We start from the raw sequence: 17,412 nt of genomic DNA on the forward strand, positions 1-17,412 counted from the left end.
ATCACGCACCCCTGCCGCAAACTGACATCCACTGAGAACCAATCTCTTTCCTCTCTTCCTACTCGTACACATGCTGTACATCCTTGGTAAAAATGTTTCACTGCTTCTAGCATCTTGCCTCATACACCATATACTTTTAATACCTTCCACAAAGCATCTCTATCAACCCTATCATATACCTTTTCCAGATCCATAAATGGTTCTCAATGAATGTCTGTTTTTGGTAGGGCTGTATGATGTCTTTGCTGTTGTTTGATTTGTTTATGGATGGGGTGGTTAGGGAGGTGAATGCAAGAGTTTTGGAGAAAGGGGCAAGTATGCAGTCTGTTGTGAATAAGAGGGCTTGGGAAGTGAGTCAGGTGTTGTTTGCTGATGATACAGCACTGGTAGCTGATTCTGGTTGGTAACTGAATTTGGAAAAGTATGTGAAAGGAGAAAGCTGAGAGTAAATGTGAATAAGATCAAAGTTATTAGCTTCAGTAGGGTTGAGGGACAAGTTGAATTGGGAGGTTAGTTTGAATGGAGAAAAATTGGAGAAAGTGAAATGTTTTAGATATCTGGGAGTGGACCTTGTAGCGGATGGAACCATGGGGGTGGAGGTGAGTCACAGGGTGGGGTAGGGGGTGAAGGTTCTGGGAGGATTGAAGAACGTGTGGAAGGTGAGAACATTATCCCAGAGAGCAAAAATGGGCATGTTTGAAGGAATAGTGGTTCCAACAATGTTATATGGTAGTGAGGATGGGCTATAGATAAGGTTGTACAGAGGAAGGTGGATGTGTTGGAAATGAAATGTTTTAGGACAGTATGTAGTTTGAGGTGGTTTGATCGAGTAAATAATGAAAGGGTCAGAGAGATGTGTGGTAATAAAAAGATTGTGGTTGAGAGAGCAGAAGAGGGTTTGTTGAAATGGTTTGGACACATGGAGAGAATGAGTGAGGAAAGATTGACAAAGAGGATATATGTGTCAGAGGTGGAGGGAAGAAGGAGAAGCGGGAGACCATATTGGAGGTGGAAGGATGGAGTGAAAAAGATTTTGAGTGATTGGGGCCTGAACATACGGGAGGGTTAATGGCATGCAAGGAATAGAGTGAATTGGAACGATGTGGTATACCGGGGATCGACGTGCTGTCAATGGACTGAACCAGGGCATGTGAAGCATCTGGGGTAAGCCATGGAAAGAACTGTGGGGTTTGGATGTGGATAGGGAACTGTGGTTTTGGTGCATTACACATGATAGCTAGAGACTGAGTGTGAGTGAATGTGGCCTTTTTTTTTTTTCCTGGTGCTAATTCGCTGGAGGGGGGGCTATTTCCTGTGTGGTGGGGTAGCGATGGGAATGAATGAAGGCAGCATATATGAATATATGCATGTGTATATATGTATGTGTGTGTATGTATACGTTGATATGTATGTGTATGTATATGGGTGTTTATGTATATATATGTGTATATAAAGGAAAAGTGGTTCCAACAATGTTATTTGGTTGCAAGGCATGGGCTATTGATAGGGTTGTGCGGAGGAGGATGGATGTGTTAGAAATGAAATGTTTGAGGACAATATGTGGTGTGAGGTGGTTTGATCGAGTAAGTAATGAAAGGGTAAGAGAGATGTGTGGTAATAAAGAGAATGTGGTTGAGAGAGCAGAAGAGGATGTATTGAAATGGTTTGGTCACATGGAGAGAATGAATGGGGAAAGATTGACAAAGAGGATATGTGTGTCAGATGTAGAGGGAAGAAGGAGAAGTGGGACACCAAATTGGAGATGGAAGGATGGAGTGAAAAAGTTTTTGAGCGATCGGGGCCTGAACATACAGGAGGGTGAAAGGCATACAAGGAATAGAGTGAAGTGGAACGATGTGGTATACTGGGGTCGACGTGATGTCAGTGGACTGAACCAGGGCATGTGAAGTTTCTGGGGTAAACCATAGAAAGGTCTGTGAGGCCTGGATGTAGATAGGGAGCTATGGTTTTGGTGCATTACACATAACAGCTAGAGACAGAGTGTGAACGAAAGTGGCCTTTGCTGTCTTTTCCTAGCGCTACCTTGTGCGTAGGGGAGGGGGGGTGCTGTTTATATGTGGCAGGGTGGCAGCGGGAATGGATGAAGGCAGCAAGTATGAAGATGTAAACGTGTATATATGTATATGTCTCTGTATGTATATGTATGTATACATTTAGATGTATGAGAGGTGCAACTGGAGGGATGTCTGATCATTATCTTGTGGAGGTGAAGGTGAAGATTTGTAAAGGTTTTCAGGAAAGAAGAGAAAATGTTAGGGTGAAAAGAGTGGTGAGAGCAAGTGAGCTTGGGAAGAAGACTTGTGTGAGGAAATACCAGGAGAGACTGAGTACAGAATGGAAAAAGGTGAGAACTAAGGACGTAAGGGGAGTGGGGGAGTAATGGGATGTATTCAGGGAAGCAGTGATGGCTTGTGCAAAAGATGCTTGTGGCATGATAAGCGTAGGAAGTGGGCAGATTAGAAAGGGTAGTGAGTGGTGGGATGAAGAAGTAAGATTATTAGTGAAAGAGAAGAGAGAGGTATTTGGACGATTTTTGCAGGGAAAAAATGCAATTGAGTGGGAGATGTATAGAAGAAAGAGACAGGAGGTCAAGAGAAAGGTGCAAGAGGTGAAAAAGAGGGGAAATGAGAGTTGGGGTGAGAGAGTATCATTAGATTTTAGGAAGAATAAAAAGATGTTCTGGAAGGAGGTAAATAAAGTGCGTAAGACAAGGGAGCAAATGGGAACTTCAGTGAAGGGCGCTAATGGGGAGGTGGTAACAAGTAGTGGTGATGTGAGAAGGAGATGGAGTGAGTATTTTGAAGGTTTGTTGAATGTGTTTGATGATAGAGTGGCAGATATAGGGTGTTTTGGTCGAGGTGGTGTGCAAAGTGAGAGGGTTAGGGAAAATGATTTGGTAAACAGAGAAGAGGTAGAAAAAGCTTTGCGGAAGATGAAAGCTGGCAAGGCAGCAGGTTTGGATGGTATTGCAGTGGAATCTATTAAAAAAGGGGGTGACTGTATTGTTGACTGGTTGGTAAGGTTATTTAATGTATGTATGACTCATGGTGAGGTGCCTGAGGATTGGCGGAATGCGTGCATAGTGCCATTGTACAAAGGCAAAGGGGATAAGAGTGAGTGCTCAAATTACAGAGGTATAAGTTTATTGAGTATTCGTGGTAAATTATATGGGAGGGTATTGATTGAGAGGGTGAAGGCATGTACAGAGCATCAGATTGGGGAAGAGCAGTGTGGTTTCAGAAGTGGTAGAGGATGTGTGGGTCAGGTGTTTGCTTTGAAGAATGTATGTGAGAAATACTTAGAAAAGCAAATGGATTTGTATGTAGCATTTATGGATCTGGAGAAGGCATATGATAGAGTTGATAGAGATGCTCTGTGGAAGGTATTAAGAATATATGGTGTGGGAGGCAAGTTGTTAGAAGCAGTGAAAAGTTTTTATCGAGGATGTAAGGCATGTATACGTGTAGGAAGAGAGGAAAGTGATTGGTTCTCAGTGAATGTAGGTTTGCGGCAGGGGTGTGTGATGTCTCCATGGTTGTTTAATTTGTTTATGGATGGGGTTGTTAGGGAGGTGAATGCAAGAGTTTTGGAAAGAGGGGCAAGTATGAAGTCTGTTGGGGATGAGAGAGCTTGGGAAGTGAGTCAGTTGTTGTTCGCTGATGATACAGCGCTGGTGGCTGATTCATGTGAGAAACTGCAGAAGCTGGTGACTGAGTTTGGTAAAGTGTGTGAAAGAAGAAAGCTAAAAGTAAATGTGAAAAAGAGCAAGGTTATTAGGTACAGTAGGGTTGAGGGTCAAGTCAATTGGGAGGTAAGTTTGAATGGAGAAAAACTGGAGGAAGTAAAGTGTTTTAGATATCTGGGAGTGGATCTGGCAGCAGATGGAACCATGGAAACGGAAGTGAATCATAGGGTAGGGGAGTCGGCGAAAATCCTGGGAGCCTTGAAGAATGTTTGGAAGTCGAGAACATTATCTCGTAAAGCAAAAATGGGTATGTTTGAAGGAATAGTGGTTCCAACAATGTTGTATGGTTGCGAGGCGTGGGCTATGGATAGAGTTGTGCGCAGAAGGGTGGATGTGCTGGAAATGAGATGTTTGGGGACAATATGTGGTGTGAGGTGGTTTGATCGAGTAAGTAATGTAAGGGTAAGAGAGATGTGTGGAAATGAAAAGAGCGTGGTTGAGAGGGGGGGGGGGTGTTTGGAGATGGTTTGGGCACATGGAGAGAATGAGTGAGGAAAGATTGACCAAGAGGATATATGTGTTGGAGGTGGAGGGAACGAGGAGAAGTGGGAGACCAAATTGGAGGTGGAAAGATGGAGTGGAGGAGATTTTGAGTGATCGGGGCCTGAACATGCAGGAGGGTGAAAGGCGGGTGGGGAGTAGAGTGAATTGGATCGATGTGGTATGCCGGGTTGACGTGCTGTCAGTGGATTGGATCAGGGCGTGTGAGGCGTCTGGGGTGAACCATGGAAAGTTGTGTGGGGCCTGGATGTGGAGGGGGAGCTGTGGTTTCGGGCATTGTTGCATGACAGCTAGAGGCTGAGTGTGAACGAAGGGGGCCTTTGTTGTCTTTTCCTACCACTACCTCGCGCACATGAGGGGGGAGGGGAATGTTATTCCATGTGTGGCGAGGTGGCGATGGGAATAGATAAAGGCAGACAGTATGAATTATGTACATGTGTATATATGTATATGTCTGTGTGTGTATATGTATGTGTACATTGAGATGTATAGGTATTTATATTTGCGTGTGTGGACGTGTATTTATATACACGTGTATGGGGGTGGGTTGGGCCATTTCTTTCGTCTGTTTCCTTGCGCTACCTTGCAAACGTGGGAGACAGCAACAAAACAAATAAATAAATAGATATAAATATGTATACGTTGAGATGTATAGGTGTGTATATTTGCGTGTGTGGACGTGTATGTATATACATGTGTATGTGGGTGGGTTGGGTCATTTCTTTCGTCTGTTTCCTTTTGCTACCTCGCTAACGCGGGGGACAGTGACAAAGCAAAATGAAAAATGATAAACAAATGAACATTTAAATGTATAATGTGTATGTGCGTGTGGGCGTTTACATATCTGCATGTGTATGTGGGTGGGTTGGGCCATTCTTTCCCCTGTTTCCTTGCGCTACCTCACTAATGTAGAAGTCAGCGACTAAGTATAATAGAAATAAAGAAAATGTGTACATGAGTGTTTGGGTCTTTCTTCGTCTGTTTCCTTGCACTAACCCACTGCCACAGGAAACAGTGGGTAAGTATGATAAATGAAAATAAATACTTTTATTGTACTTGATCACCATCTCCCGCATCAGTGAGATAGTGCCGGGAAACAGATGAAGAATGGCCCATCTATGTACATATTCTCACTTGCTGCCTTCATCCAGTCCCATCACCACCCTGCCACACATGAAATAGCATCCCCCACCTCTTGACATGTGAGGTAGGTGTGAAGGTTAGTCTGCAGTAGGGGTTTGTGATGTCCCCATGGTTGTATAACTTGTTCATGGATGGGGTGGTTAGGGAGGTAAATACAAGAGTTTTGGAGCAAGGGACGATTATGCACTATTGTGGATGAAAGGGCCTGGGAAGTGAGTCAGTTGTTGTTTGCCTGTGATACAGCTCTAGTGCCTGATTCATTTGAGAAACTGCAGAGGTTGGTGACTGAGTTTGGAAAAGTGTGTGAACGGAGAAAGTTGAGAGAAATGTGAATAAGAGCAAGGTTATTAGGGTCAGTAAGGTTGAGGCACAAGTTAATTGGGATGTAAGTTTGAATGGAGAAAAATTGGAGGAAGTGAAGTGTTTTAGATATCTGGGAGTGAACTTAGCAGTGGGTGGAACCATGGAAGAGGAATTGAGTCACAGGGTGGGGGAGGGGGCGAAGCAGAAAACATTATCTCAGACAGCAAAAATGGGTATGTTTGAAGGAATAGTGGTTCCAACAATGTTATATGTTGTGATAGGATTGTTATAGATAGGGTTGTATGGAGGAGGGTGGATGTGTTGGAAATGAGATGTTTGAGGACAATATATGGTGTGAAGTGGTTTGATTAAGTAAGTAATGTAAGGGTAAGAGAGATGGGTGGAAATATAAAGAGTATGGTTGAGAGAGCAGAAAAGGGTGTGTTGAAATGGTTTGGATGTATGGAGAGAATGAGTAAGGATATATTGACAAAGAGGATATATGTGTCAGAGATGGAGGGAAGGAGATGCGGGAGACCAAATTGGAGGTGGAAGGATGGAGTGAAAAAGATTTTGAGCGATTGGGGCCTGAACATACATGAGGGTGAAAGGCATACAAGAAATAGAGTGAATTGGAACAGTGTGGTATACCGGGGTCGACGTGTTGTCAATAGACTGAACCAGGGCATTTAAAGCATCTGGGGTAGACCATGGAAAGGTATGTGGGGCCTGGATGTGGATAGGGAGCTGTGGTTTCGGTGCATTACACATGACAGCTAGAGACTTAGTATGAACGAATGCGGCCTTTTTGTCTGTATTCCTAGCACTACCTCGCTGAAGCAGGGGATAGCAATGCTGTTTTTCATGTGAGGTGGAGTAGCGCCAGGAATGGATGAAGGCAAGCAAGTATATGCACATGTGTATGTATTTAATGTCTGTGTATGTATATGTATATGTTGATATGTATATGTATGTATATGTGCATATGTAGGCATTTAAGTACATACATGTGTATGTGAGTGGATGGGTCATTTTTCGTCTGTTTCCTGGCACTACTTTGTTGAAGTGAGAACATTGATTATGTATGATAATAATAATAGAATATTCCAGGGGATAGGGGAGAAAGAACGCTTCCCACCTATTCCCTGCCTTTCATAGAATGCAACTAAAAGGGGAGGGAGTGGGGTGCTGGAAATCCTCCCCTCCCATTTTTGATTTTCCAGAGAAGAGGGCCAAGTGAGGATATTCCCCCCTAAGGCTCACTCCTCTGTTCTTAATGCTACCTTGCTAACGTGGGAAATTGCGAGTATTTTTTTTTGTCTATTATACTTAATCACCGTCTCCTGCGTTAGCGAGGTTGCACAAGGAAACAGATAAAAGAATGGCCCAACCCACCCACATACACATGTATATACATAAATGCCATACATGCCCATATACATACCTATACATTTCAATGTATACATACCTATACATACACAGACATATACATATATACACATGTACATGTCCATACTTGCTGCCTTTCTCCATTCCTGTCACCACCCCGCCACACATGAAATAGCCAAGGATATGGGTTTCCCCTATCCCAAGCTCATTCAAGCTGCAACTTTTAAACCCTTCCACAAGCTCTCTCTCCTTTTACTCTCACCAGTCATCCCATTCACATTTAGTGCCATCACCCTCAGTCACTCATCTCATTTAACCCTCAGCATGACTGGTGGACTCCAGTGCTGCTTTTTAGCCTTTTTTCCTTCACTCTTGATAGGTCACTGGCAGAGGGCAGCATGAATATATTAAGCTCTCATGAAGAAAAATAATCTTGAGAGGAAAGCATAAGCATATACATGTATGGTTAATTTAGGTACATAGTGTTGGTGTGGATGGAGACCAGGGAAGAGGTATGGTGAATAAAAAGATTGATCGGTTTGTGCAAAAGGGTACAGGTTTGCATTATTACATAACCATGATCACTAATCATGATGTTTTGAGAAAACTCTTCTTAGTGTTTATGGAATGGACTACTTGTTTTAAGTTGACATTTAGAGATAGCTTTAGAATATATAGAGTATAATAAATGAATGTTTAAAGAAACTGGTGAGTGAACTGTAGGTAGGTGTGTAATCATGAAGTAAGGGTAGAAGGTAAGCTGGTGTGTAAAAAAAGCATTTGTTACATAGATAAAACAGTTTTGGTGTGGTTTGCAGAAATACAAAAGTTTTTCATTTTTCTTGTTGGTTACTGTCATTAATTGTAAAGTATTTGTTAATAGAAGAGAAAGAAGATTAGAGAAGTTCGAATTTACTGAATTGGTGAAATGAACTATTTGTATTTTAAGAAATCTTTTTATATCTTATCCATTAAAGGCAGATAACACTGAATGGTCATTGAAATGAATTACTTAATGTGAGCAGAAAAATTAGTTTATATATCTTGTTCACAATTTTTTTTTTCATTTTCAGTGGAGATGAACACATCACATCTTTATGTGAATTTCCTGTGCACAAAGTGAGCCACAGACACATGGATCCAGTCAGAAGAACCTTGTGTGTGAGTGAAACATGTTTATTAGAACGCGACCCCAATTCCTATGCCATTGTGACATTACGCCCTCTTTCTGATGTTTTTGCTCTAGTTAGACACCAAGACAATCCTCAGATGCTCACAGTCGAATATGTAAGAGGAGGCAATAGAGTTTACACTTCCTCTGATAGGTAAGATTAATTGTGTTCTTAGATTGCCATGCTTTACTTAATTACCTTATGGTTTTATTTTAGTCATTATTCTTTTTGTTAAGTAATTACATATGTAGGGAGTCTTTACAATTTGCTTTTGTAAGGAAGTCATGCTGCTTTGTGAATTATAGAATTTTGGTTTGACCGTATTCCTTTGAATGTGTATTCAACATTAATTTTTGTTGACCTGTTTGAGAGAAAGTTTAGCTTGTTTATCTGGAATTTAGAAAACTTCAGAATTTTTTGTAATATTATTCTACAAGAATGAAATGGGATTTGTTAGAAGCTGAGGAGACATTAAAGATACAAGTGCTTATTGGTCTCTCTGTTCAGGCTGGTTGGGATGTTAGACATTCTTAAAAGGTTTCTTGTCATATAATTGTGTTGGACTTTGAGGAATGAGAATGTTTTAGTTATTTAACAATGGATGTGTCCGTGGGTAGAACAATGGGGGCTGAAGTAAGTCACAGATTGGAAGACCTGGATGCATTGACAAGGAAAGGTCATATAGAGTCCTTAACAGCAGACTTTTGAGACAGTTGAGAGTGAAAAGTAGGGGATGAACTTGTACTTGAATTCAGATCCATTCATGATGGAGGGACAACTGTTACCTTAAAGCATTAGAATTATATATCGGTCAGTACCAGTACAATATGCCAAGCTTTCAGTCGGCCAACCTTCTGTATAGTAGATTACCAGTTACAGGAAAACTACGCATTGCTTTTGATTGGCTAAGCAAAGGTAGCCAATTAACTTAACTTGTCCAACTTTCCATTGACTAATTGTTTTTCTTTTTGGTCAAGGGAAAACCACTCCACCATCTCCTTCATCCTATTTACAATAATCATTGTGCAGTCATTGGCACCAGTAAGTTCTATTTCTTTGGATGAAATCCTTTTTTATACTTATCACTTGCTTAAAGTATTAATCTAGAATTGCTTTTGGAACTGCATAAATTAGACCTATATGTTCATTATCACATTAATGACTCATGATCATTATCAGTTACAATCACTTTTACAAGAGTTTTTTAATGTTTGAATTGCATCACTTGAATCAGAGGAAGTAAAAAGTGGATGAGCACTTTGTTCCTGGTTAGAATAGGTTTAGGTTTTTCATGTTTAGGGGTCTGGTTGGTTTGGGCTGCTTTTTGAGAAGAGTTCAATGAGTATGTTTGTGTTTTCTTTAGGAGAAGGGATGTCAGTGCATTAGGTTAGAAGTATTTGATATGTACGGGTTAGGTTGATGCAGGTGTGGATCTTCTTTAACATGGGCCAGTTTTTGTTGCTTTAGATTTCAGGTTTGTTGTGTCGAAGGAGTTCCAGTTTACTGTTTGCCTCACAGTGATTAGGTTAGTGATGATGTTATTTTAAGTTTGGATTTGTTATGTAATTTCTGTTGATGGTGTGTGGCTATGTTTTAGCTAGTTTCTTTGTTTTATGAGCTCAATATCTTCTGGGGAGAAGTTTGAGGTATCTTTCTTTTTATGTCATTGTGGTATGTGCTTTTTGTGGGCTTGGTTGGTGATGCTGATGGTGTGATATGGAAAATGAGAAATTACCTATAGTGAAGCTTTGAAGCTTGGATTCCAGGTACTGTACAAATGCTGACTAGTCTGCTTTCCTTTAGTTTGTGTAAGTCTTTTTGGCAGCTGTGTGCATTGGATAGGCCAGATGGAGTGTTATCAGAATGTGGTTAGAGGATAGTTTGTGTAGCATACTCCAGGTGGTTTTCTAGTGCAGTGCTGGTGTGCAAAATGTAATGTCTGGTGAGGTTTAAAGCTGGAGGTGGTGGGTTGGGAGTCTGGTTAGCTGTTAGCACTTGTGAATGTTGAAAGGATGGAGTTGGTTTATGATTAGTTCACGTCAGGAATATTAGGTATAATGTTGACCAAGCAGGGCCATAGGCATTGAAATTTCCACAGAGATAGGTTGGGTATGTTGGTCTCGTTCTGCAGTTGGAGAGAGTATCTGGGAGGGCATGTTTTGAAAGAAGGTATATGGGTATTGATTATGTTGTAGTTAGTACTTTAAAGTTTTTTTCTTATTGATTGTGTTTCAAGGGTATTGGCTTTGATTGTAAGTTGTTTTGTATTTTGAGTGGTGTCAGAAAATGGTGTGGCTTGGTAGATGCCTGGTGTGTCATCTGACTTGTCATCGTTGTCTTTATTGTTATAGGGTTTTATAGGGTTGTATATTTGTTGTTAGGGGGAAGCTGGTTCTGGATGTGAGTCTGGATCCTTGAAGGAGGGCTGTTAAAACAGGCCTGTCTGTAGTGTATCAGAACTGGAGGGAACAAGGAGAAGGGAGAGACCAAATTGGAGATGGAAGGATGAAGTGAAAAACAGCTTTGGTTGTTGTGGTCTAAATATTCAGGATGGTGAAAGACATGTACAGTGGTGGAATGAATTGGAACATTATGGTATACAGGGGATGATGTACTGTCATTAGACTGAACTATGGCATGTGAAGTGTCTGGGGGAAACCATGGAAAGATCTTTAAGGTCTGGTTGCGGAATGGGGGCTGTTGTTTCAGTACATGGCACATGACAGCTAGAGAATGGATGTGAGTAGATGCAGCCTTTCTTTGTCTATTGCTGGTGCCTTCCTCATTAACACAAGAAATGTGGACAAGTATGAAATATATATTCATTTTTTTCATACATTGTCATTTCCCATGTTAATGAGATAGCATCAAGAACAGTGGAATGAGCCTTAGAGGGGAAATCCTCACTTGGCCCCCTTCTCTGTTCCTTCTTTTGGAAAATCAAAAACTGGAGGGGAGGATTTCCAGCCCCCAGCTCCCACCCTACTTCTACAACATGCAGGGAATATGTGGGAAGTATTCTTTTCTCCCCAATCCCTGTATATATTTGGGCATTTATGTATATATATGTGTATATGAGTGTATGGGCCATTCTTTGTCTGTTTCCTGGTGCTACCTTGCTGACATGGGAAACAATGATTAAGTATGATATAGTATAGATTTTTTTCCTACATATTTACCATTTCCCATGTTAGCGAGGTAGCATCATGAACTGTGGAATGAGCCTTAGAGGCGAAATCCTCACTTGGCCCCCTTCTCTGTTTCTTCTTTTGGAATAATAAAAAATTGGAGGGGAGGATTTTCAGCCCCCAGCTCCCACCCAACTTCTACAATATGTGGGGAGTATTCTTTTCTCCCCTATCCCCATATATATGTATATATATGGGCATTTATGTATATATATATGTATATATGAGTGTATGGGCCATTGTTCATCTGTTTCCTGGCACTACCTCACTGACATGGGAAACAGAGTTTAAGTATAATATAATATGATATTTTATTTTGTTAATTATACTTAATCACTGTTTCCTGTGTCTGCGAGGTAGCACCAGGAAACAGACGAAGAATGGCCCATCCACTCACGTACACATATATATAGATGCCCATACATGCACATATACATACATACATACATATTGACATATACATACATATACATACACATACACAGACATATACACATATGTACATGTACGTATTCATACTTGTTTGCCTTCTTCCATTCCTGTCGCTACCCCACCACACAGGAAATAGCATTGCTACCCTCCGCTTCAGCGAGTTAGTGCCAGGAAAACAGACAAAAAAAAGTCCACATTCTTTCACGCTCAGTCTCTAGCTGTCATGTGTAATGTACCAAAACCACAGCTACCTATCCACATCCAGGCCTACAGACCTTTCCATGGTTTACCCCAGATACTTCACATTCCCTGGTTCAGTCCATTGACAGCACGTCGACCCCAGCATACTACTTTGTTTCAATTCACTCTATTCCTTGCACACCTTTCACTCTCCTGTACGTTCGGACCCCCAGTCGCTCAAAATCTTCACTCTATCCTTCCTCTTCCAATTTTGTCTCCCACTTCTCCTTGATCCTTTCACCTCTGACACATATATCCTCTTTGTCGGTCTTTCCTCACTCATTCTCTTTATATGCCCAAACCATTTCAACACCCCTTTTTCTGCTCTCTCGACCATGCTCTTTTTATTTCCACACATCTCTCTTACCCTTTCATTATTTACTCAATCAAACCACTTCACACCTCATATTGTCCTCAAACATTTCATTTCCAACACGTCCACCCTTCTTCCTAAATCCCTATCTATAGCCCATGCCTCACAACCATATAACATTGTTGGAACTACTATTCCTTCAAATGTACCCATTTTTGCTCTCTGAGATAATGTTCTTTCCTTCCACACTTTCTTCATCACTGCCAGAAACTTCGCCCCCTCCCCCACCCTGTGACTCACCTCTGCTTCCATGGATCCATTCACTGCTAAGTCCACTCCCAGATATCTAAAACACTTCACTTCCTCCAGTTTTTCTCCATTCAATCTTACATTCCAGTCAACTTCTCCTTCAACCCTATTGAACCTGATAACCTTGCTTCTATTCATATTTACTCTCAACCTTCTTTCACACACTTTTCCAAACTCAAGTCACCAACTTCTGCAGTTTCTCAACAAGTGACTCACCTCCCAAGCCCTCTCATCCCCACAGACTGCACAGTCACTCATCTTTCCACGACCTCCATTTGCCTCTTCCACCACCCCTTCCATACACAAACCGAACAACTATGGGGACATCACACACCCCTTCCGTAGACGAACCTTTACCTGGAACCACTTACTTTCTCTTCCCACTCATAAACAAACTGCACACCCTTGAGAAAAACTCCCTGCCACCCCCAAGACCTTCCACAGACCCTCTCCATGAACCCCACCACATTCCTTAACCAGGTCCACAAACACCACACACAAATCCATCTGCTCCCCCAAGCACCCCCACACATTCTTCAAAGCAAAAACCCAATTATCTCACCCTCCACCACCCCCGAAACTTTGCTGCACTCCTTCCCCCATCCGATGCCCCGCACATGCCCCCACCCTCTCAACCAACACCTTCCCTTACATCTTACTGAGCACACAACAAACTTATACCCCTGCAACCTGAACACTCACCTTTATCCCCCTTGCCTTTATACATTGGCACCTGAACATGAGCCACACATACATTGAAAACTCTCACCATCCAATCAACAACACAGCCACCCCCCCTCCCAACAAATTCAACCATAACTCTGTCCCTCTGCACACCACCTCTATCCAAATGCTGTGCATACCACTTTTACTTAAAAACCGTATATCTGCCACTCTATCACCAAATATCCAGCAGTCCCTCAAAACACCTGCTCTCTCTCTCTCTCTCTCTCTCTCTCTCTCTCTCTCTCTCTCTCTCTCTCTCTCTCTCTCTCTCTCTCTCTCTCTCTCTCTCTCACTCTCTCTCTCTCTCTCTCTCCATTTCATGCATCAGCATGGTAGCATTCTAGAACAGGTGACTGAGCTTTAAAGGGAAAGCTACTCAATTGGCCCCCTTCTCTGTTCCTTCATTTGGAGAAATAGAATTGGATGGGAGGATTTCCAGCCCCCTGCTTCTCCTTGTTCCCTCCACCTATGACATGTACATCTTCTTTGTCAACTTTCCTCACTCATTCTCTCCATATGTCCCAACCATTTTAACACATCCTCTTCAGCTCTTTCAACTACACTCTTTTTATTACAACATATCTGTCAGTGGATTGAACCAGGGCATGTGAAGTGTTTGGGGTAAACCATGGAAAGTTTTGTGGGGTCTGGATGTGGAAAGGGAGCTTTGGTTTCGGTGCATTACACATGACAGCTAGAGACTGAGCGTGAATGAATGTGGCCTTTGTTGTCTTTTCCTAACGCTACCTCACACACCCGCAGGGGTAGGGGGTGCCATTTCATGTATGGTGGGGTGGTGATGGGAATGGATGAAGGCAGCAAGTGTGGATGTGTACATAAGTATATATGTATATGTCTGTGTATGTATATGTATGCATGCGTTGAAATGTATAGGTACATGTATGTGTGTGTGTGGGCTTTTCTTTATATACATGCGTATGTGGGTGGGTTGGGCCATTCTTTTGTCTGTTTCCTTGCTAACGCGGGAGACAGCGACTAAGTATAATAAATAAATGACATAATAATCTCTCTTACCCTTTTATTATCTACAATAATCTCTAATAATCTCTCTTACCTTTTTATTATCTACAATAATCTCTCTTACCCTTTTATTATCTACTCGATCAAATCACCTCACACCACACATTTTCCTTAAACATTTCATTTCCAGCACACCCACCCTCTGCTGTTCAACCCTATCTATAGCTCATACCTTGCATCCATATAATACTGTTGGAACTACTATTCCTTCAAACATACCCATTTTTGCTCTCCAAGACAACATTCTCTCTTTCCATGTATTCTTCATCACTCCCAGAACCTTACCACTCTCCCCCACCCTATAACTCACTTATACTTCCATGGTTCCATTTGCTGCAAAGTCCACTCCTAGATATCCAGAAAACTTCACTTTTTCCAATTTTTCTCAATTCAAACTCACATTCCAACTAACTTTTCTCTCAACCTTCTGAACCTAATATCCTTGCTCTTTTACACATTTACTCACAACTTTTTCTTTTCCCACACTTTTTCAAGCTCAGTCGCCAACTTCTGTAATTTTTCACTTGAATCAGCTTCCAGTGTTGTATCATTGGCGAACAACAACTGATTCACTTCCCAGGCCCTCTCATCCACAACAGACTGCATACTTGCCCCTCTCCAAAAACTCTTGCATTTACCTCCCTAGACACCCCATCCATAAACAAATTTGACAACCATGGGGACATCACACACCCCTGCTGCAGACCAACCTTCAATGGGAACCAAACTCTCTCCTCTCTACCTACTCATACACATGCAATACACCCATGATAGAAACTGTTCACAGCTACTAGTATCTTACCTCCCACACCATATACTCTAAGACTTTCCACAAAGCATCCCTATCAACCCTATCATATGCTTTCTCCAGATCGATAGATGCTATATACAAACCCATCTGCTTTTCTAAATATTTCTCACACACATTCTTCAAAGGAAACACTAGATTCACACATCTACCACTTCTAAAACCACACTGCTCCTTCCCAATCTGATGCTTTGTACATGCCTTCACCCTCTTAATCAATACCCTCCCATTCAAATTTCCAGGAATACTCAATAAATTTATGCCTCTTTAGTTTGAACACTCGCCTTTGTCCCCTTTTCCTTTGTACAGTAGCACCATACATGCACCCCACCAATCCTCCGGCACTTCACCATGATCCATACATACATTGAATATCCTTACCAACCAATCAACAACATTGTCACCCTCTTTCTTAATACACTGAACTGCAATACCATCCAAAACTTTTGCCTTGCCAGATTTCATCATCCTTAAGTTAAGCTTTCATCACCTTTTCTCTCTTCACCAAACCAATCTCCCTGACTCTTTCACTTCGCACACCCCCTGACCAAAACCCCCTGTATCTGTCACTATCATTAAACACATTCAACAAACTTTCAAAATACTCACTCCATCTCCTCCTTACTTCATCAATGCCTGTTATCACTTTCCCTTTGGCCCCTTTACTGATATTCCCATTTGTTCTCTTGTCTTACATATGTTATTTGCCTCCTTCCATACTTCTTTTTATTCTCCCTAAAGTTTAATGATACTCTCTCACCTCAACTCTCATTTGCCTTCTTTTTTAACCCTTGCACCTTCCTCTTGACCTCGTGCTGCTTTCTCTTATACATATCCCAATCATTTGCACTCCTTCCTTGTAAGTATTGTCCAAATGCCTCTCCTTTCTCTTTCACGAAAAACTTTACTTCTTCATCCCACCTTTCACTACCCTTTTTAATCTGCCCACCTCTCACTTCACTAATGCCACATGTATATCTTGCACAAGCTATCACTGCTTCCCTAAATACATCCCATTCCTCAGGTGTTTCCAGATATCACCTGCAAATGGTTACACAACAAGTATCAAAAGTCACCATCAGTAAGGCGTATCATTCACAGTAGATAAAACGTTAAACAATCTCAGTAAGGAATTTCATTTCAAAGGATTCCGTCATTTTCCAGCTTTTGCTAGGGAACTACATTAAAGGTATCTTGTGGTTATATAACTAATTGTTTTAGTTTTACATATTTTTTAGTGTAAAACTCTTTAAAGGTGTGCATTTCACATTCTTTTAAACTTTTTCAGAGATTCATTACTTGCATCCCTCGTTGATGGTGTTCGAGCTTCTGGAAACTTGGATGTTCATGTTCGCATGACGCCAACACCACGTGGGAAACGTTTAGGTCCTGTTGAAGTGCCTGTAGATGAGGAAGTAGAATCCATGCACCTGAAGTTTCTTCAACAGCCTCCACCTGGTTGGTCATTTGCTGAGGCAATAGAACGGTTCAACGCAAATGTCTCTTATTCTGGATTACTTCATGCTGTCACAGGGGAGGTTTGTAATTTACATTGAATCTATTTTAAATGGATGGCTTTTTGTGGGTCCTGTTATTTTATTTAATGTCATTTAGCCACTCTTTATGTGACGTGAATGTTGAAGGAACTTTATTTATATACTTGATATTTCTTTCCTTTGTCATCTGCTCATGAGTATGAGAAATTCTCTGGAATATTTTTTGGTAAAATTAGGTAAATATTTAGACCTTTTAGTCATCTGTTATCCTGCACTGCTTCCTGTAATAGGAATATGTAGACTCCATAGGAGTGGGAAGTTCTTTGACAAGACTGTATTCCTAGTAATGCAGCCTTGCTGAAGGTGACTTTTCACTTGTAGTGTAACCTCTTGCTGGTGAAGCTTGGTAACGCAGGCAGGAGTTGGATGCTGAATCGGGCAGAGTGTTTGGAAGGAAAAGTGGAGAATGAATGAGAATAAAAGTAAGACTATTGGATTTAGCAGAGTAAAGAGTCACTTGGAGTGTGAACAGTAATAACCTGAAAAAAAGTTGTTTCATATACCTGTAAGTGGATATGGCAGAGT

The 17,412-nt window shown here is 41.4% G+C and overlaps 1 protein-coding gene across 3 annotated transcripts in view; it reads left to right on the forward strand.

The window, feature by feature from the left end:
* Rme-8 (receptor mediated endocytosis 8) overlaps positions 1-17,412 on the forward strand; it is a 554,100-nt gene that overhangs the window by 103,035 nt on the left and 433,653 nt on the right. For all 3 annotated transcript variants that reach the window (XM_071666770.1, XM_071666772.1, XM_071666771.1), the window contains exons 7-8: positions 8,176-8,427; positions 16,620-16,869. In XM_071666770.1, the coding sequence (XP_071522871.1) occupies positions 8,176-8,427; positions 16,620-16,869 (502 nt within the window). The remainder of the gene's footprint in view (positions 1-8,175; positions 8,428-16,619; positions 16,870-17,412) is intronic.

This window comes from Panulirus ornatus, chromosome 11 (assembly GCF_036320965.1).
Source record: "Panulirus ornatus isolate Po-2019 chromosome 11, ASM3632096v1, whole genome shotgun sequence".
NCBI lineage: Eukaryota > Metazoa > Arthropoda > Malacostraca > Decapoda > Palinuridae > Panulirus > Panulirus ornatus.